We start from the raw sequence: 21,181 nt of genomic DNA, 5'->3' as shown, positions 1-21,181 counted from the left end.
GGCGGAGCGCTTCATGAGGGGGGCAGAGTGTGAGGGGGGTACAAGGCGGGTTGCGTTCTGTGGTCGTCTGGTTTTGATAAAAAGCGTGGTTTAAAGCTGCGCGGGTCAACTGGGAAAGAGGCGATTTGTCACTGTCACAGTGGAGGGGTAGTGGCTGGGGAGCGCTGAGGGCAGACAGGCACCCTGAGCCTGAGGGCGAAGTCCAGGTCGCGCTCCTGCCCCTCCTTTGGAGCTCGCACTGCGGTACCAGGGGCCGTGTGGGGCTCAGCACGGTGCGCGTTGTTCCGCCTGTCCGTGCTGGGTAAGGTGACAGCCATCCCCTCATGGCCGCGGCGGGCGGGCCCGGGCCCAGCTGCGTGCTGGGCATTGACCTGGGCACCACATCGGTGAAGGCAGCGCTGGTGACAGGGACAGAGCGAGGGCTGGCGCTGGCACAGAGCTGCTGCAGGGAGACGCGGGCACACAGCGAGAGCCCGGGAGCTGCACCGCAGGTAAGGCTGGCAGGGAATGCTCAGGGAAATTCCAGACAGCGGCCTTGCCTTGCAGCGGTTGGGTTGTTTGGTACGTTGGCAAAGTCCAGTGGCTTTCTTGGATTTTGTGCCTAGATTGGCAACATGTGTCTGGATATAAAAAAAAAACAGAATTAAATCACTCCCTGCTCACCGTTCAAGGAAGTCAAGCAGGGCTGCTCAACTTAAGGAGGACCCAGGTTTTGAAAAGTTGCTTAAGACACTCTAAAACTGTTCTCCCATACGCCACCACCTTATCTTTGGCACTCCCAGTCAGGAAACAGCACCCACTTGCCAACTGGAAGGATATTTTATTTTGCACTTGAGTGTGAGGTGGAACCATAACTGGAAACTCCCTGTGGAAATAACCAGGAACAAATTCTCCTGTTGAAGATCTTTACATCCTTTGTGTTGGTCAATCTAAAACAACCATCAATCAGAACCATAAAAAATGTGCACTGTTTCTGATACCAAGGACATCAAACAGGCCAACCCTCCTCCTGCAATTTATGCAGCTAAAGTACCTGTACACGTTTCACATCTATTTGTAGATTCTGTTGCAATAGTTTTGTAATCTTCATACTGGTGTGTCACAGAGTAATCTGAACCTTTGAAACTGAGAATACTTCTCCTGGGGAACAGTTTGGGTGGTTCTAGGAATAGAATATCCAGAAATGGAATATCAGCATCACAAATTCATCAGTGTGTAAATAGGGAGGAGCTTTAGGAAGAGATTTGGAGCTGCACACCCTTCAGAATGCATGGATAATACTCTTTGTGAAGAAAATGAAAAGCAGTAGATAAGGTCAATTAATAAAAGTTTGTAGTCAGTGGTCACGGATTTTTTTTTAAAGTTATAGTTGAGTGTGGTTATTTAAGAAATTAAATATTATTTGGCCTTCAGTTCAAGAGGCTCAACTTGCTACTATTGATTTTTGTTTCTGTGGGTTTGTGGGGTTTTCTGCAATTTTTCTTTTCTTTTTGCAGTTTAGTAGTGAATGTTACTCTAATAAATGCTATTGAACTAAACGAATTCTGTCCTTCACTTCTGACTAAAGCAGCCATGTGTAATAAACACTCTGAGTGAATCCTAATGCCTTCATGCTCAGGATAATGCTTTGTGATTGCAGGGAAGGGAGCAGGATGTCCAGAAAATCATAAAAGCATTGAATGAATGCCTTGCTGCTCTGCCTCAGCAGCAGCTTCAGCAAGTCACCCACATTGGTATTTCTGGACAAATGCATGGAGTTGTGTTTTGGAAAAGTGATAAAGGTAACATTCATTCTTTTAAATTCCTCTCAGAGCATTATGATGCAGAAAATTAAATTGCATTAGGGAAGTGATTCTGTGATTAAACTATTGTGTCACTTTGGTCTTCTCTAAAACAGAATTAACAGAAGATCTCTTACGGGAATTTTGCATTTTTTAACTGGAATTTCAGTTACTCACAATAGTTACTGATAAAGGATTTAGCCTAATGACATCCCTGCAGAGTCAGCACAATTATTAATATGAAGGAAGAACAGCATGTTTATGGCTTGTTAATTGTTTCTCCATCACATGCTATCTGCTGTTTTTGAAAGAACTTCTGCATCATGTGAATAACTTACAGGGGGGTTTTATTCATCTCATAAAACCTCTACTAGATGCTGTCCAGCATCTTATTTTTTTCCCCCCAAAATCCCAAGACTTTTTTTTCCTAGCAAGTCATACACAGACTGTCATGTTGCATTCATTTTGTTGCTTATGCTTCTGTTAGTAGGAGCTGAGAAAGGACTGTGGTCAGGATTGTGGATGCTCAACTGCTTGCCAAGACCTCAGAAACAAAATCAGCTGCAGTGAGGTAGTCATGTGAGACTTGGTTGTGCAAATACCAAATAATCCTTGTGATAGTGAAGATATCTGAAGAATCCAGGCCTTGGATTGCCAGCCCTGTGAGATAGGGATGGATTATCTTCTTGGCTAATGCCTTATAAACCTACTGAGGCTTCCAGAGTGTGGGTCCATGTCTTCATTCCCTTAACCTGTAATGTGCTCATCTGGACAATTATACAAGTCTTATTATAACAGGAGTTATGCAGATTTCCCAAAAGTGTTGGTCACTGCTTGTCAAAAGTTGTCAGGGTCTTAATTGCTTGAGGAGGCACTGTAGTATTCATTACTGGCTGTAATTTTACATTAATACTAAAAATGATTAGAAAGAAAGAAGTCCAAAGGCTGTTGTTCTTTCCAGCTGTCCCAGGAGCTGCATAACAAAGTCTTGTGTATTCATATGCACAGTTCTTATGTCATATTGGTAAATATTTTATGTCCTAAAGCCACATGCCACTTTAGTTTCATTTCTATCAAGTGTAAGAGGGTGTTTGCTGTCATTTGTTTTGAGTGGACTAAGTGAATCCAGGACCTTTGGGACACAAATAAATATTTTAATGGCATCTTTTAGGGTTAGATTATGACTAATAATATTTCTTAGAATCCATTTAAAACTAGAAAAGCAAGCCAATTGGAAATTCAGTTCAAACAGATTTGATAGAACAGGGAATTGAGGGAACAAGGAGTCTGTGTTTTATTTTGCACATTTCTGATGGCACCTCCCAGCCTTCAGGGCTGCTTTTTATTGAGTGAGTGTGACTTCCAAGCCCTGTATCTAACCCAAGAATTCAGTTTTTTAGCCATATTTGTGTGAGTCAGGAAGCTGAGTCTCTTTTTTTTGATTCTCTGCTCCCTGGCAAAAAGCCAAGAGTTTGCCTCAGTTCCAGAGTGAGTGACCTGTCCTGTCCCTGCCCTGTGTCCAGGGATGGCCTGAGAGGTCAGAGCTGTGCCCTGGAATGTGCTGGCAAACAGTGCTTGAGCCCATCCTCTCTTCAGGGAAGGAATGTGAAGGTTTTCTCAAAGGTGTGGTGTCCTCTGCTCAAAAGGAACGTGCTGGACTGGGAAACTGAATTAAACCCTGAATTAAACCCTGTCCTTCCTTTGGTGAAGCTTTATTGTGTAGTACATGAGGGTTTTGCTCTTTAGTACTTTGCAGTCCACTGCTCAATACTCACAGCTCCAGGTTTCTTGTTGCTTTGGCTCCAAAGCTGATGCAGCTTTGTGCTGTCCATGCTGGCAGTTCATTACTGAGGCAGCATTCTCCAGGTGCTGCTGTGCCACATCCCAGATAAGGTTTTTATGTGAGAGCTGCCATGCCAGCTCCTCACCTCCTCTAGCAGACTGTGGTTGGGTTTTTTTGGAGGCTCACCTGTAATTTAAGTTGTATCTTTAGTAGAGAAGAAAAGCTTTGGATACCATTCTCTGTGTTACAAAGGGTGATTTGCATTATGATGTTATCTAGGGCTGAAAACTGATACTAACTTGATTACAATCTCTACTGGCTCTGTTTCTGTTATATTTAACAAATTACCAGATGTGTCCAGAGATGAGGAATGCCAGGCAGGCTGTGCTGCAGGGACTCACTGGATCTCTTGGATTCTGTTTTGTTTCCAGCTTGCAAGTGGTCAGAGAGTGGCACTGCCTTTGAGGCAGAGCAGGTCAGCCCCCTGGTCACCTGGCAGGATGGCCGCTGCAGCCCCACCTTCCTCACTTCCCTTCCCCTGCCACAGTCCCATGTCAGCCTGGCTACAGGATTTGGATGTGCCACAGTCTTCTGGTATTTGAAGAACAGGTAGATTGCTGCTCAAAAAGGCTGTTTTTCATCTTGCATTTATGTGACAATTAGTATTCTTGTAGCACGTTAATGCTGCTCCAGGCTGAGGGGCAGCTTCTCTGTAATCATAATTAAGTAGTCAAAGAATATTTTAAATGGCAGTGTTTAATATAAAGTATATGCAATTTTTAAAAGTCTGACCTTGTAAAAATACTACAGATCTCCAATAAAAGGATAAGCTTTTGACCATATAGGAACAGAAGCTTTAAAGTACCATAGAATAATTCTAATCTGTAATGCTGCTCAGAGGAGCTCTACTAATGCAGTTTTGAGCACTGTCATTTTGCCTTGTGCTGTTTTGTGGAAAGTACAGGCATGCCTAAAACAGTAACAGAGTTGCTTGATCTGGTTGCTGCCAGATGCTAAAACAGAGTCTCTAAATTAATTTCAGTTCCTTCCTTCCTCAGACACTGAGACAGATCCTCATGAGGTGACACAAATGCTCTGCTTTGTTGTGGCGTGCTTGCAGAGGATATCATTTTGCACTTATGACTTGGCATCAGCAAGATTTGCTCTTCAGTTTGATCTTTCTCAAAGAGTCAGTCTCTTCCTCTGCTATGAGTTCATGTTCAATAAGTGGGGAAAAATTTATTAGATCTTGTTTTTTTCCATTGTGTGTCCAGCAAATATGTGGAGCATGGTGTGATCTTTAGAGCTGCATAAGTTTTAGTCCAGCTGCTTTGTTTTGATCCACATTTGGTACATTTCCATTCATATAATTTGTGGATCCCAGAGCAAATGGGAATTTATCTATTTTTCAGTAATGCTCCAGGATCAACAGTGTTGTTTTATTTCACACAAACAATTACTACTTTCCTGGTAGTTTTTTCAATGCTGTGCTTTTGAACCTAGACAGCCCATTCCTTATAGCTGCCCTCTCTCCCTCTTCCATCAGGAGATAAATATTGCTGCAGCTTGGATAACAAATTCCATTTAAAAATCCAAACCAAAACTATAAAATGCAGGTTGATCACTGAGGTGCCTGTTTGATATTTAAATGGCCCCACATGTCTGAAGTTCCCCCTAGCAATGAAAATTGTTTTGTCTCACTGCCTCAAAGCAAAAACCCCTAATTTTTTTTTTTTGTTTTTCATTTTTCAAACATCTTGTTTAAAAGTCCAGATTTTCTGAAGGCTTATGATGCAGCTGGCACCATCCAGGACTACGTGGTTGCCATGTTGTGTGACCTGAAGAAGCCACTCATGTCTGTCCAGAATGCTGCCAGCTGGGGTTATTTTAACTGCAGAAACAAGAGCTGGAATACTGACATGTAAGTGCTAAGGCCATTCTGTGGGCTTGGTGCACTGCTTGTGTCAGGCAGTGTGAGCACCTCTGTCGGCCCTGACTGTTGATGTGCAACACATTAAAAGGGGTTGAAAGATATTCCTAATTAATTGTAGCCTGTACTGAAGAGCTCTTGAGAGTTTGCTCTGTTTAAATCTGATAAAATCTGCCTCAGTGTTTTTGAAAATACCTACAAACAGCAGAACTGAGAGACTTATCAGTGATTCCAAGCTGTTCTCTCCTTTTCTGTGATGGGGTGGGATGGACAAGTGCAGCCACAGTGTTGCCTGTGCCATGGGAAACAGTTCTTTGTTCTCTGTAGTTCTTTGGGCTGAGTTTCATAACTTCTAAGACTTACCTGTGATAACACTTTAAAGCTTTTAAGCTACAGGAAATCTTAGAAGGAATCAGTCTATTTATATACTTATTTATTTTAATGATTTGCTCTTTCAGGGCTGAGTGCTAAGGCCTTATATATTTCAGGGCTTAGGTTAGGCCAGGACTCCAAGGTGAAAGATCTTCTCATCAAGGTATGAAAGAGTGACAGAAATTTGCATTTTGCTGACTGAACTTTAACTGATGTGGTAGTGTTGCTGTAGCACCTGCAGCTAATTGTGTAAGGAGTTTGTTGGACTTAACTCTTCATGATTTTGTTGTGAACTACTAATTGCATGACAACTGAAGTTCTTTGATACTTAGCTGCATTTTTTGCTGGTTTTATGATTGTCCCTTCACCCTGGGCCTGCTTGTCCATATGACATCAATAGGTTAAACTTGCTGACATATTGTATAAACTCAGGTACTCAGATTGCATAGAAAGGAAAACTGTTTATTCTTCCAGACTGGTTTACCCAGCCCACTGGACTGGAATGCTGCCCCTGTCCAAGACAAAGCTCTCTAAACTGGTGAAGGCATCCATAAAGCCAGCAGCCACAAATGTGTGGCCAGATTCATCTGTGACTTCAAAGAGTTTTTTGCAGTAATGCCACACATTCCCAAAATGCTTTATTCCAATAATGTTGTTCTGCTTGCAGACTGAAAAAATCCAGCTTTCCTGTCCACTTGCTTCCAGAGGTGGGAGACCCTGGCAGCATTGCAGGCAGGACAACCCGTGCATGGCATGGAATACCCAAAGGAGCAAAAGTAGGAATTGCTCTGGGAGATTTCCAGTGCTCTGTTTATTCCTGTCTGACTGAGAGGACTGATGCAGGTATGGTCATTTTGGTATCTAATTTATTCTTCTCATTGTTCTCCTTCAGGGTAGCTTAGTAAAACACTGATTATTTTCATTTTTCCCTTTTTTTTGTATCTTTTAGTTCTTAATATCAGCACCTCTGCTCAGCTGACCATCTCAATGCCCCTGGGTTTCCAGCCTCCAGAGGCACCAGATCCTTCCTCAGCTGTCACTTACTTTCCCTACTTCAATGGTGACTACTTGGCAGTGGCAGCATCACTCAATGGAGGGAATGTGCTTGCAACATTTGTGGGAATGGTGGCACAGTGGGCACAAGAGCTGGGTAAGTCATGTCAAGGAGAGTTCAGGCACAAAACTGAGGTTGATCATCAAGGTAAAAGGAAGCTGAGGCAAAGGGACAAGCCTAGAGCTGTTCCATCATGCCATAAAGGGAACAAGGATGTAATTCCTGGGTGATGCTTCCCAGATCTCTGGAATTTTCTGCTGAAGCTTTTGAACATGCTGGGACAGTCATGCTTGAATTCCATATTCATATTCCCTCCAGGCCTCCTTTAGTTTCAAGGACAGAATTATTTTGTGCAAGTTGATTTTCAAAAGGCAAGGTTGGCAGATTTGAGGACAACAACCTCTAATTTTGTGACTGCAGTCCAAAGGAGTCCTTTGGGTGCATATTTTGCAGCATTCTAGTGGATTTTAATACTCAAACTCATGGAATATCTTTTAAGTGCTTTAATCATGGTCTTGACAGGCTTTTTTTGATAATCTCTTGGGTTTTGCACCACAGAAATAAGCTCTGAAATTGTTCTTTCAGTAAGTACTCGAGGTGAATGTTTCATTCACATGGAATCCAGCCACTGAAGCTGAACCCTGGTGTTTGTCCCTTTAAAGATATTGTTTTGTGGGACTTAGTACAGGCAATGAGGAGTAAGGAAAGGCAGTTGCTTTAATCAATATAATGTTTCTGGTATTTCACATTCTGGATACAGTGGGTGGGAGAATTATGGTTCATAATCTTGGACACACAATTACCTTTGGGGCACAGAAAAAGATATCCAATATTTTGCTGAGCAGTGCCCATTGTAAATGTCCACATGTAAGATGCACAGACCCTTTCTGATTGGTAACAAGATATTTCCCACCTGCAGGATTTCAGGTTCAGGAATCTGCCATCTACCCAAGGATAATCCAAGCAGCCTTGGCCCAAAAGCACAGCAAGCTCTCAGTCCACCCAACCCTATTTGGAGAGAGACACCTTCCTGAGCTGCTGGCATCAGTGAGTGGCATTGGTGCCTCTGAGCTGTCCCTGGGCCATGTCACCAGAGCCCTGTGCTGTGGCCTGGTGGAGAACCTGTGCTCCATGTTGTCTGTGCAGCAGCTGGAGGAGCTGGGGGTGAGGAGGATCCTGGGCAGTGGCAGTGCCCTTGCCAGGAATGAGGTGCTGAGGCAGGAAGTGGAGAGGATTTTTCCATTCCCTGTGGTTTATGGGAAGGATGTGGATTCTGCTGTGGGGGCAGCTATGGTGATGTTCCATAGTAAATAAAGTCATTATTTGGAATGGTCTGAGATTCAGCTTCTGGTTTTTTCCTGATTCTACAATGTTTTTTTTTTAATTTTATTCTACATGCACTCTCGCTCGTTACAGTGGGACAAAACCTCTGCATTTAATGTCTCATTCTTCTGTGTCTGCACATTTTGTTGCTCTATCATTCCCATTTGTGAAATGAGAAGTAATTAGCACATTGAATTTATCTAAGTGACTGGGAAAGATCCATTAACTTCCTGCATAAAAAGACACTTCTTGCAAGGCTCATTTTCCTGGTAGGAAATATGTTGGAAAGGACTGGGAGAGATGACCTGCTGTCTGTAACTTGGTTTGATGCTTTTGTGCACTCCCTTAAAATTTCCAAGTTTTATCCCCTGTGTTATGCTCTTAGAATTTTTTTCTTCTTTTAGTCTTTATTCTAATGTTAAAACATTTATACTTTTCTGTCTACATATATGTGTCTTTTGCTCCAATGACATTGGAAAACAAGATGTGTCATGTTATCTGGATGCAGTTTCATTCCTAGGAATCAAATGTTTCCAGTGGAATATGGACATGGATTCCTCTCTTGCTCATTAGCAACATCAAGACTGACATTTTTATGGTGAGAAAGCTGTGCTGAGTTCTCAGATCCTAATTACAGAGATGGCTTAATTTCCATTCTGTGTCATGTTTAGGGGACTGTTACAGAGAAAATGTGGACTAAAGGTATGGGAAAAAGTCGGAATTTTTTATATGTTGTTTTCCCTCTTGCATTATTATAAATATTATTTTTATCGGCAAGTCTGCTTTCATTTTTATTGACTAACAGGAAAGAGCTGATAATGCTGTTACATCAAAAGCCTTTGCAGCATTTTGGATGCTGCTGAGGACCTGCCTATTGCTAATCTATATTTATGCATTAATAAACAGCCTTGTTACTCAGAGTAGCACAGATCTAAGGAGTATAATTAGTTTGCTATTAAATAGGCAAATATATAATTATTTTTATATATTCATGGAAAGATGGCAAGGCTACAGAGACAGCCACCTTTTGCAAAACAAAATACATAATTTCATTGAGTAATTTCATATTCTACTCAAAATCTCAGGAAATTGGAGAGTTGCTCCCAGCCTAACAACCTCTGAAAAAACTGTTTCTCTAGACTAGTTTTTGTCAGAAAGATTCTATGTAAATTATATATTTAGCAATATATGTAACAGGTCTGAATTTTTGATGGTGTTAGATCCATCCTGGATTAGATAAGTTTTTTTTCCTCATAACATTAATAATTAGAGTCTGGCTGTTACATATATATAAATAAAACATAGGAGGAACATGGGACAATAAAAAGGCTTTTAGGACTTACTGCTTCTTCCTCAACTCTGTTTTGAAGCTGCTTATCATTAAAATATTTAAGTCAGCCACCCAAGAAAGGTGTCCAGAAAGGTGATTGTGGCATATTTTACAGAGTTGTGTAAATTGAATTGAATTCAAGTATTGAAACTGTGACCCCCAGAAACAATTGCTGTCTGGTGGTTTAAGTGATGTTTTTCCTTTTTTTATTTCTTTTCTTTTTTTTTTTTTTTTTTTTTTTTTGCAAACTTGAGTGTATTTACGAAGAGGAAATCTGGAGAAGAATATCCATTACTAAATGCAATTAAAGGGGAGGGAAAAAACAACAGCAACTTACTGCAATTCTTGTAAAGAGCTTTGCTAAACCTTTGGGAATAGAAGCCACTGATGCTTCTGGTTTCAGAATTGTGCTTAATTATCTTATTGCTCTATTCTCTGTTTTTCCAGTGAACTTCCCTTGGTTCTCAAAATCATCACATTTTGCAGACAAATGAAGTGGAGAAGCAAACTCTGAGGGCTTTGCAGTCCAGGCACCTTGGAGGAGGAATATCTGGCACCAAATTCCTGTAGATCAGTGGGTGTTTACTGAGACTGGACTATTTTTCAGAAGACAGGATTTTTGTCAGTATTTGTAAGTTCTGCATGTATATTTGAATAGCATGGTTGGTTATTTTTAAACTCTTATTATTTGTGTTGTGGCAAGGCATTCTATTCAAACTATTTCCTAATTTATTGTATCAAACTTCTGTCTACATGGGTTTCAATAAGTTTAAGTATGTTGTGCATTTTTTAAACTGGATAATGCTATTGTTTTTTGGGTTTTTTTAATGATCCTTCCACAGATTTGTGAAGGTTATTTCCCTTGTAATTTCATACTCTTGAGGAAATGCAGCTTTGTCTTCATTGTCAAATATATAACCAGCAGGTTTTAGAAAGGAAAGCACAAATAATGTGGGTTTGAGCAATTGCCAGGGAGACAGGATTGAGCCTATTCTGCACATTTAGATTTATTCTGTGGAAAATAAGTGATTGTTCTGTAGCCACTCACTGATGGTTTTGGCTCAATCTGCAAGAGTTTAAGTAAGACAAAAAATTGAAATTATACATTGCTATATTCCCACTGTATTTTTTCTGTTTTTTATAGAGCTGTTTTTATTCATTTTTCACTGTATTATAGTTCTACTGTAATTTTAGTATCTCATTCTAAATATAAATATTTTTATTTCTTATTTATAGGACAATTAAGTTAATAAGATATTATGTTATTCTTTCAGAGTGATTGATTCTAAAGAGACAAAGAATTTGAAAGGTGAGCAAGTGAAATTGCAGTCATCAGTATTTTATCTGTGCTATGCTGATTTGCTTCCAGTAACCCTAAATGTGCAAGTTCACAAATTGGTGTTTTCTTTACATGTGCATTGTACAAAATTATAGAAAATGCAAATGGCAATTTTTTCTCTCCTGTCCTGCTTTCACAGAAAAATGTGACTCTTGATTTAAATATGAATTATTCCCACAGAACTGAAAATCCAGCTTTAATGCAGGTTTGCACAGAACCCTCAGAATGTTTCTCTTGTGGAGAAAAACAACCTTGAAGCAGGTTCATGATGTTGTGTTCACACTGACTATACAGAGAAAATTACTGACCTCTTTAATGTGGTTTATGATTTGAGGCTTTTTAAAGATTTAGTGACATTCCTGTGCTCAAAGCTGTACAATTTCCAAGCAATGTAGAATTTCAGAGCATGTCTCTCAGCCAGCTGTGCAGCAGTTCAGATATGATGTGTTCCTGTCTGCACTGCTGAAATTCCAGGATTTTGCATTCAGTGACATGAGGACAGCATTTGTCTGCTTAAAACAGGTTGATAAGAAACCAAACCAAAAAAATCAACTTGTTCTGCTTTCAGCAGAGTGTGTTATCTGTGAGGGTGGGAGGCCCTGGCAGAGGATCCCCAGAGAAGCTGTGACTGTCACATCCCTGGAAGTGTCCAAGTCAGGTTGGGCTTGGAGCAACCTGGGATAGTGGAAGGAAACCCTGCCCATGGCAGAGGGATGGAATGAGTTGAGATTTAGAGTCTCCTCCCACCTAAACCATTCTGTGATTCTGAATTTGTTGCTTGTGTCAGGTTCTGTGTGGTTGTGAATCAGACAACATCAGCCTTGTGGTTGTTGCAGTCACATCTTATCTGTGGTAACCTCTCCCTCTGTTTCCGTGCCTCGTGCCTGAGGTGACACTCATCTCTCAAGGATCACACTCTCCAAATTCCAGCAGGCACTGCCATAACTCTGGCAAAGCCCTTAAGGGATGATTTTCCTGGGTGCAGGAAACCCTCTGTGCTCAGCATCCCAGAGATCAGGTTATGGCACAAGTTGGGCTTTTTTCACATCCCTGATAGAATCATGAGAATGGTTTGTGGCACAAACCAGTCAGAAAGAGAGAAGAAAAGCAGAAATTGTTGGGGTTTGAGATTGTTATGGCTTTACCAATGACTGGAGGAGGAGGAGGGATTGGTTTTCAGCAGGGGTAGCTGAGGCTCAGCTCTGCAGTGAAATGAACAGAATGCTCTGGGATGCTCTGGTTTGCTTTCTCCATTCTGGAATGGGTAAGGGCAGTGGGAACAAATGGAATAGAAATAAAGACCTACTAAACTGTTCTGGCTGTGGGCACAGTGAGAATGTGCCCATCTGCCTCATTTCTGGCAGATGAGAGCCATCAATCCACTCCCTGCTGTTTCTGGAAAACATTCCCAGGCAAAAGGGGACTCAGAAGGGGCCCTGTAAGTGCTGACTTGAGGTATTTGTGTCCTTCCTCACAGACTGCTGCCTCATCATGTCCTCCATTCTTGGGAAGATGAAGAAGTTTGGCAGTTTTGACATGGAGGAATCTGAAGTGACAGATGAACACACAGATGGGGAGGACTCTGTCCAGGAAACCCCTGACAATTCCCAGGGCCCACCCAGCACCAAGGTGCAGCCACTCAAAAGTAACATTTTTGCAAGACGAGGCCGCTTTGTGATGGGGGACAGTGACAAGGTCATGGCTCCCATGGACTCCTTCTGCCAGATGGATCACCTGATGGCACCTTTCCATGTGAATTTGGAGAGGAGCAAACTTCACAAGTAAGTTTGCCTTGTGAGATTTGGTTGTATTGAGTAGTTTGACAACTGCAGAGCAGTTCTGAGAGCAGCATTTGTTCTCTCTGTTTGAGCATGAGCATTTTTTCAGTTTCACGATTTTCTATGCCAAATTAAGGAGTGTTGCAACTGAAAGTGACAATAACTGTTGTCTCTTTGCATCTCTAAAAATCTCTGTCTCCATGGATATTATGCCCAAAATTGGCAGTAGGCCTCAGCTCACTTGCTTGAGGCTGCTCAGTGACTGGACATGGCTCAGAGTGAGAACAAGGGATTGTCTGGCTCCAGGCCTGCAGTTACTGCCAAACTTCCATACCTCTTTGAAGACTATTCTCAGATTTTCAGCAACAGAACCATAATTTTATCAGGACAGTTGCTTGCACACTTTGTTCTTTTAGTCTTTGCAGATGAACCTCTTATAATCTGCAGTATTTACTTGACATGAGCAAATGAAGATCAGTCTTGTGGTAGTTGATAAAAAGCCTGCTAAATATCTGACTTTAGGTAACTGACATTTCCCCTTGTTAGGCTCCTATCTACAGATTCCATCACAGGCTGCTCAGAAAAAGCTTTCAAATTTTATGACCGCAGAAGGATCTTTGATGCTGTGGCCCAAGGCAACACAAAGGACCTCAGTGACCTGCTGCTGTACCTTAATAGAACCTTCAAGCATCTCACAGATGAAGAGTTCAAAGGTACCCTTTAGTGTCACATACCTTGAGTTACCCTCTTCTTCTTGCAGTAGTGCTCCTGAGATGAAAATAAGATAATTATGTTACATGTTTGCAGGAGTTCCTATAATAGCCCTATTGATTGGGCAACCCATTGATTGGAAGGTTACAGTAGTTGAAATTTTCTGTGAAACACTAAATGGAGTTTCTTGTCTTCTGAAAAGAACCTCATTAATTCCTGCTTGCCTGAGTATAGATGGTGGGCTTGTAATCACTTCTATACCTGTAATTTTTTGTTTTACAGAGCCTGAAACTGGCAAAACCTGTTTACTGAAAGCCATGCTGAATCTACATGATGGGAAAAATGATACCATTCCCTTGCTGCTGGATATTGCAAGGAAAACTGGAACTCTAAAAGAGTTTGTTAATGCAGAATACACTGACACCTACTACAAAGGTAAGAGAAACAGCTGCTGCAGTGAGTGCTTAGGGTGCTCAGACTGAAATAGGCTCTCAAAATCTTGTGCATGAGGCCTTATGCACCCCAAAGTCCTGGTGTGTGATTGACAATTTGTGCTGGGGCTGTGCCCTGTTAGGTGCAGTATTCTGCTGTTTTTGACATACAGTGATTTAATGACTTGCATTTGCTGTTTCTGTGGTTTTTTCTTGTTCAGTTCTAGAGCTTTTTAGCCTGCAGAGCTCTCAGTTCCAGCATCTTGCACAGAGCTGAGGGAATTGCAGTGCTGAAAGCTCTCAGTCTGTACTAAATGCTGAGGATTTCTGTCTGATGAGTGTCTCTGTAGGCCAGACTGCTCTTCACATTGCCATCGAGAGGAGGAACATGTACCTGGTGAAGCTCCTGGTCCAGAATGGAGCAGATGTTCATGCCAGAGCCTGTGGGGAGTTCTTCAGGAAAATCAAAGGGAAATCTGGCTTTTATTTTGGTAGGAGTGAGCACAGTATGGTCTTTACTGATGGAGTTGTCCTAGCAGCATCCCAAATGCAAGCTGTTAAATAATCCTGTTTATGTGGGACTGGAGGCTCAGAAGTACCAGATGGGCTGTTCCACCTTTAGGCCAAATATTTCTCCCAAAGATTGAGCTTATAAAGAAACAGTTGGTAGCTGATGGTGTTCAGTGTGAGCCTGGTGTCAGCTTTTCTTTGTTCTCTGAGCACTGTATCCTTTGTAACCTGCTCCTGTCCTGGCAAGTTTTTGTGTTTTTTTTTTTCTTAAGCAGCTGTGTTTCTGTGATGTAGTTAAACCAAAGGAAACCTATTTTAACAGCTATCAAGAGCTGGTGCTATTCCAGAGAGAGAAATTAATCTTATTGTGAAAGATGAAAACAATGTGGTGTTTCTGTTTATGCATCTCTAGTACTGGGCTTTCTGACCACTCCTTCCCATTGCTTGCCATAGGAGAGCTGCCTTTGTCCCTGGCTGCCTGCACCAACCAGCTCTGCATTGTGAAATTCCTCCTGGAGAATCCCTACCAGGCAGCCAACATTGCTGCTGAGGACTCCATGGGCAACATGGTCCTGCACACCCTGGTGGAGATTGCAGATAACACCAAGGATAACACCAAGTTTGTAACCAAGATGTATAATAACATATTGATCCTTGGTGCCAAAATTAATCCTATCCTCAAGCTGGAAGAACTCACCAACAAGAAAGGGCTGACTCCTTTAACTCTGGCAGCCAAAACAGGGAAGATAGGGGTAGGTGAACAAAGATGTTTGATTGTCCCATTGGTATATCACATTATAGAGAGAGAATGTAAAACATTTATCCAGAATGGATTTTAGGACTTTATTAGGGGCCTTTAAGTGAAGAGGAACTGATGCTGGAGTTTAACTGCACAGTCCTTAAAGGCTACAAAAGTGTAAGTGTGTCTGTGCCCAGCTGGTGTTATTCACACACCACTGGTATGCAAGGCAGCCCCAGAGGAAACAGAAACTGGGTCTCTGATATCATCTGAACCATTGGAGCTCTTTTAGTTTTGACTGGCTGATATAACTCATCTTCTGGCAGTCCCCAGTCAAAGTGTGCTCAGAGATGTGTAACATCTCTGCTTTTCTCTTGCAGTGTTGAAACAGATTATATGCCAAGTTGTAAGAGGTGTTTGTATTTGCACTCTCCCATTACACAGTGAGGAAATTAACTGTGTTTATTTCATACTGTGATCTCTGCAGTGCCCCAGTGGTTTGTCTTCAGCTCAGTTGAACTAGAGAGAAATTACCCTTCCTGTGCTGAGGAATGAGAAGTCCATAAGCACTGAAACATTGGTTATGTTGTTCTTTTGCAATTAGATTTTCGCTTACATCCTCAGACGGGAGATCAAGGACCCTGAGTGCAGACACCTGTCCAGGAAGTTCACTGAATGGGCCTATGGACCTGTCCACTCCTCTCTTTATGACCTGTCCTGTATAGACACCTGTGAGAAAAATTCAGTGCTTGAAATCCTTGCCTACAGCAGTGAGACACCAGTGAGTACTGCACCTCCTTGGCTGGGGACAGCTTCATGTTCCACACAGAGCATCTTATCCCTCATTTCCATCAAACAGCAACTTCCCACCCTGATCTTAAGGGAACTAGAGGGATCATTTGCTGAAGATTTATGTAATATGGGATTTTTCAAAATCCAGTATATTCTGGTCTTAGGAATTTTCTCCTTTTTCTCCTGCACAGAACCGTCACGAGATGCTGCTGGTGGAACCCCTGAACAGGCTGCTGCAAGACAAGTGGGATCGCTTTGTCAAGCACTTGTTTTACTTCAACTTCTTTGTCTACACCATACACATCACCATCCTCACTGCAGCTGCTTACTACAGACCTGTACAGAAGAATGAAAAGGTACTTTACTCCTGTTATGTGTTCAGGGGAACCACCCATTGCATGATATCCCAAATTTACCTCCCATTTGAATGCGTGGCCTTAGCATCCAAATTTTCCCCTTTCCTAAAGGCAGGTGAGAGATTTGACTCTGCTTGTTTCCCAGTCTTGCCTCCTTGCTGCAGCACATTGAGAAACTTAACCACTCCCTGTTCCCCCAGAAATAGAGTTGCTTCCAGCTGCTGGCAAAGCCAGGTCTTTTCTGTCTCCAGTTCTGCTGAATATATCTATTTTCCTGTCTTCTACAGCCTCCCTTCACCTTTGGTTACAGCACTGGGGAATATTTTCGAGTAACTGGAGAGATACTGAGTGTACTGGGAGGCCTCTATTTCTTTTTCAGAGGGGTAAGATACATGAAAATTTTCCTTTAGCTGTTTGGGTAGATGTAGGAGAGAATCAGTCAAGCTTTTCCTATTCATGAGCATTGGCTGCTTAGATAATCCATGTTTTAGTCAGGAGGTACAGATACTTTTCCTTGACCTGGTATTACTGGAAGGGTCCTCCCTAGATCTTGCACCAGTGTTGGTTTTGAGCTGTTCTTGTGAGCTGTTTATGGGTGCCAGCTCCCTGATACAGGGGTCAGTGCTTAGTTAATTAATTCTCAGAGATACTCAATATTTCCATGGTGCAAACCTGGTCTTTGTTCTTTTTTCTTTTCAGATCCAGTATTTTGTGCAGAGGCGCCCATCACTCAGGACACTGATAGTTGATGGCTACAGTGAGGTTCTTTTGTAAGCTCCAGTATCTTTGATTGCATCTCAGCCTGAAACAGATGAGTGTGTGGGATCTGTAGTTGAGGCTGAAGCCACCTGTAATAGAAGCTTTGCTATAATTCCCTGGATCTATACAAAAGAGTTGCCAGTGGATAATATTGAACAAATGGGTCTGGATCAGTGACCTGTGGAGGCAAAGCAAAATTAAAAATTAAGTGTCTGAATGTTCAGTGTGTCATGCAGCAGAGTTAGGAATAGATCTCCAAGTGGGATTTATGCATTTTTTGTGCAGAAATCCTCCCATTGCTGAGAGAGCTTTGCCTCCCCAAGTCCCTTTCTCTTCCCAATTGGACAATCCTTTGTGCTGCTCTGTTCCCAGCACCTGTGGCCAGCTCAGCCCTCTGCATTCACACCACTCTTGTCTTCCAGCTTTGTCCACTCCCTGCTCCTGCTGAGCTCTGTGGTGCTGTACTTCTGTGGCCAGGAGCTCTATGTGGCATCCATGGTGTTCTCCTTGGCCCTGGGCTGGGCCAACATGCTCTACTACACCCGGGGCTTCCAGCAGATGGGAATTTACTCTGTCATGATTGCCAAGGTGAGTGCAGGGAGCAGCTGAGGGGGCAGCAGAGCCTCAGAGCAGGAGCTTCTGCCAGCAGCCCCAATTCCAGGGCACACCTGGCCATGTCTGCCTCTCACGTTGACAGTGCTAGCCTTTGTTATTGTTTTCTGAGTGAAGTGATAAAATAGAAGTGATGTTGAAAACCCCCCTGATCTTCACCTGTATGTTTTATGGCTGTCTTGATAGGGTGATTATTATTATTATTGTTGCTATTTATTACCTGCCATGCTTCAAAATAACAGTAATTGGATAAGCATGGATGCAAGGAGACTGAGAACAGTGCAGGCTGCTCTGGTGTGAGATGGCCTTGCTTTGTATCAGTTGGAAATTTCTCCAGGTATAGATAAAATGTTGTCAAAAGGAGCAATTAGCTAAGAGGCAATAGCTGGCTAATAAACCTCTCTGTGATGTAGGCAGCCCAAGAGGGGAAGAAAGATGTAACTGTCTTTATGTGGTTTGTACTCACAAAGAGGAAACTGTTCCCATGTATGTGTTGAATTTGTGTGAATTGTTGCTTGAATAACAGAAAAATGTTTTCTATATTAAAGTTTATTGTCTTAGCTGGATAAACAACAGTTTAATGCATGAACAGCCAGTTCAGAGCAAATGCATTCTTTAACCAAAGTAGAATTTTCTACCAGTTTTTGTTGCAGTTTATATTCAAGTTTTAAAATGTTTTCATCTGTTTCCATGTTACAGATGATCCTTAGAGATTTATGTCGCTTCATGTTTGTCTATCTTGTATTCCTCTTGGGATTTTCTACAGGTAATATTCTACTTGGAGTTACTTTTTTTACCTTAAAGAATCTCAGAAAAGTTTGTTTTTTGAGTTGCTTAGACTTTCTGTTCCCAGCTAAAAACTAACAAATTAACCTAATTTAAAAAACAAAATCTCTTCAGAATAATGATTATTTGTAGTAATTTCATACAGCAAAGCTGAATAGAAAACCAGCCATTCTTTTCTGTGTGGAGAAAACTGAGCCAGCAGCTGCTCAGAGAGTGTCAGTTCTGGGGAATATTTTATAGGACAGTTTCCCTGGGGTCAGTGTGTCGTGGAGGGAACGTGTGTTACCTTCCTGCTCATTTTCATTGCTTGCAATGAAGTGATGATCTCAAACTGTGTTTCCATTGTGTGAATGTAATTCTATTTTTGCTACAGCTGTGGTGACTTTGATTGAAGATGACAATGAGGGGCAGGAAACAAATATCTCTGACTATGCCCGGTGCTGCCACGTGAAACGAGGCCGCACCTCCTACAACAGCCTCTACTACACCTGCCTGGAGCTCTTCAAGTTCACCATTGGCATGGGGGACCTGGAGTTCACAGAGAACTACAGGTTTAAATCTGTGTTTGTCATCCTGCTGGTGCTCTATGTCATCCTCACCTACATCCTCCTGCTCAACATGCTCATTGCGCTGATGGGGGAGACTGTCAACAAAATTGCACAGGAGAGCAAGAGTATCTGGAAACTCCAGGTGTGTTGGTTCTGTGAGGCTGCTGTTGAAAAAAAAAAGTGTAGGGAGTTATAAGAGATTTCAGAGAGGATCTTAGGAGCTGATGTGTCTAAGTAACAGGTCACTGCTTCTTTCTGATTCACCTGAACAGCTGAAAAAAATATTCATTCCTTTTCCATGTATATATGATGTTTTGCCTTAGCAGATGATCCCAGTGTTCCACAGATGTTCAAAATGTAAGAAAAGAAGTATTATTGTCATTGGACAAAATTATTTGGGTTTTGTATGATGGAAAATCCTGATCAGATTATGAAGAGAGAGATTATGCAAAGGGAAAACCAGTCTTTACCAGAATCAGGCTTTGTTTGGGGTAAGAGAGGGAACTTCATAGTTTTATTCACAGGGCAGTAATTCAACATTTTCTGTGACATATTAACAAAGGGTGATGTTGCAGAGTTACAGTGTCTGCTCTAAGATGTTGACAATGATAAAAACTCAGGGTTTTTAAAATAAAGAGAGAATTCAGGATTTGTTTGACTTTGACCAGCAGCCCTCAGTGCTCTGCTCTCTCTTACCTGGCAGAGAGCCATCACAATCCTGGACATTGAGAACAGCTACTTGAACTGCCTGAGGCACTCCTTCCGCTCTGGGAAGCAAGTCCTGGTGGGGATCACACCTGATGGCCAAGATGATTACAGATGGTGCTTCAGGTAACCTGTTTGTTTGTGTGTCAAGCCAACAAATTTTTGTAGACAAACTACTTTGAGATCAGGTGGTGGGAAGCAGAACTTTACTCCTGGAGTACTCTGAAGAGTAGAGCACTAATAGTGTCTACAATGGTCAGTTTAATTTGGTTTTGGGTCAGATCTGAGGCTTGAGAGGTGACAGTTTGTGGTCTAAACTGATCCTGGAGCTGTCTGGTGATCCTTAGAATAGATCTTGGGTTTGTTGTTGTCTCTGCAGGGTTGATGAAGTGAACTGGTCCACGTGGAACACTAACCTGGGCATAATCAACGAAGACCCTGGCTACTCTGGGGACCTCAGACGAAATGCCAGCTTCTCCATTAAGCCTGGCAGAGGTGAGGCTTTCAGGCACTCAGATCCTGCTGTGGGCTGCACTCTGCTGATGGCAGCAGCATGGATGAACTGACAGAGGGCAGTCAGTGCTATGCACTTACTGATAATGCAGTGACTGAATTGATGGCATTTTCAGCCAGCACAAAATGCAAAGGATGAAATGAGCTCCTTGCTCACAGTTTGACTCTCTGGAGTAAAAACCAAGGAGCTGCTTTGGAGACCCCAAGCCCCAGAGTTTGGGAGCTCAGCATCCAGCACCAAAGCATTTAACTGTGCAGTCAGCTGAATATGGAAAACCTGTGGAACAGGATGGGGAAGAAAACCACAAAGTTCTTTCTTCCTGCTTCTTTGTTCTTCTTTCATCAGCTCCCTGTTCAAGCCACTTGTATATTTTCATCTGTTTCTGTGAAGGGGAAGAAATTAACCATTGCTTTCCATTTTAGTTTCAGGGAAACACTGGAAAACATTGGTTCCACTTCTAAAAGATGGAGAGAAGAGGAGAGAAGAGCCTCACAAGCTGCCAGAAGAAGGCAAATTAAAACCTGTTTTGGAGCCTTATTTTGAGCCAGAAGATTCTGAAGTGTTGAAAGAATCAATTCCAAAGTCAGTCTAATTCTGTTTGCCTGTTCTGGTCCTCACGAGGGGGACAATAGAGAAATTCATGTACAGGAGCAGGAACTTCTGGAAAAAGGGTCAGAGGACTTAGGGAATTACCTTGTGCAAGAATTGATTTATTACACTAAGTGTGCTAAATAAACTATTTGTTGTTTAAGCTCATGTCTTCATGGTTATTTTTAGTACAACCTTCTGTCTGCTTTTAAAGTCTCTTATATTAAAAAATGATTTTTTTGAGCATCCTCAGACCTTGATTTTGCTGCCTCAAAAACCAACCAACCAAATTATTATGACACTGGAGAAAACACTCATAAAAGAGCAGTAAAAGTCACCAAGGGCCCAGACAGATGTTCCTGTGGGGAAAGTTTCTTGGAAAGCAGATAAATAAATGGGGACATGGAAAAAATACAAAATCGTTTTCTCATAACACAAGA

General features: G+C 42.0%; 2 protein-coding genes across 5 annotated transcripts; both read left to right on the top strand.

Moving 5' to 3' along the window:
• Nucleotides 1-3: 3 nt before the first annotated feature.
• SHPK (sedoheptulokinase) lies at nucleotides 4-10,174 on the top strand. Of its 4 annotated transcripts, none has more exons than XM_079325123.1 (8): nucleotides 4-491; nucleotides 1,640-1,781; nucleotides 3,996-4,173; nucleotides 5,333-5,485; nucleotides 6,534-6,709; nucleotides 6,816-7,016; nucleotides 7,840-7,967; nucleotides 10,021-10,174. In XM_079325123.1, exons 1-8 carry the CDS (start codon nucleotides 324-326, stop codon nucleotides 10,021-10,023), a joined length of 1,149 nt encoding a protein of 382 aa, XP_079181249.1. In that variant the 5' UTR covers nucleotides 4-323; the 3' UTR covers nucleotides 10,024-10,174. The 4 variants fall into 4 exon arrangements, with proteins under 4 accessions (XP_079181249.1, XP_079181247.1, XP_079181248.1 ...); XM_079325121.1 differs by lacking the exon at nucleotides 10,021-10,174 and adding an exon at nucleotides 9,049-9,513; XM_079325122.1 differs by lacking the exon at nucleotides 10,021-10,174 and adding an exon at nucleotides 8,752-8,926.
• TRPV1 (transient receptor potential cation channel subfamily V member 1) lies at nucleotides 10,123-20,904 on the top strand. Its single transcript, XM_079325120.1, has 17 exons — nucleotides 10,123-10,204; nucleotides 10,848-10,882; nucleotides 12,390-12,693; nucleotides 13,237-13,403; nucleotides 13,684-13,836; nucleotides 14,183-14,323; nucleotides 14,796-15,094; nucleotides 15,686-15,862; nucleotides 16,065-16,229; nucleotides 16,517-16,612; nucleotides 16,929-16,999; nucleotides 17,411-17,576; nucleotides 18,300-18,366; nucleotides 18,760-19,076; nucleotides 19,638-19,765; nucleotides 20,019-20,134; nucleotides 20,576-20,904. Exons 3-17 carry the CDS (start codon nucleotides 12,404-12,406, stop codon nucleotides 20,743-20,745), a joined length of 2,523 nt encoding a protein of 840 aa, XP_079181246.1. The 5' UTR covers nucleotides 10,123-10,204; nucleotides 10,848-10,882; nucleotides 12,390-12,403; the 3' UTR covers nucleotides 20,746-20,904.
• Nucleotides 20,905-21,181: the final 277 nt, after the last annotated feature.

This window comes from Erithacus rubecula (assembly GCF_903797595.1).
Source record: "Erithacus rubecula genome assembly, chromosome: 22".
Classification (NCBI taxonomy): domain Eukaryota; kingdom Metazoa; phylum Chordata; class Aves; order Passeriformes; family Muscicapidae; genus Erithacus; species Erithacus rubecula.
This window is presented reverse-complemented; position numbering and strand designations above follow the sequence as displayed.

Coding starts and splice junctions, on each gene's coding strand:
- SHPK (XM_079325124.1), top strand. CDS start 324: ATGGCCGCGGCGGGCGGGCCCGGGCCCAGCTGCGTGCTGGGCATTGAC. Junction 4,174..5,332: donor TTCTGGTATTTGAAGAACAG/GTAGATTGCTGC, acceptor CTTGTTTAAAAG/TCCAGATTTTCTGAAGGCTT. Junction 5,486..6,533: donor AAGAGCTGGAATACTGACAT/GTAAGTGCTAAG, acceptor TTCTGCTTGCAG/ACTGAAAAAATCCAGCTTTC.
- TRPV1 (XM_079325120.1), top strand. CDS start 12,404: ATGTCCTCCATTCTTGGGAAGATGAAGAAGTTTGGCAGTTTTGACATG. Junction 15,095..15,685: donor CCAAAACAGGGAAGATAGGG/GTAGGTGAACAA, acceptor TTTTGCAATTAG/ATTTTCGCTTACATCCTCAG. Junction 19,766..20,018: donor GATTACAGATGGTGCTTCAG/GTAACCTGTTTG, acceptor TTGTCTCTGCAG/GGTTGATGAAGTGAACTGGT.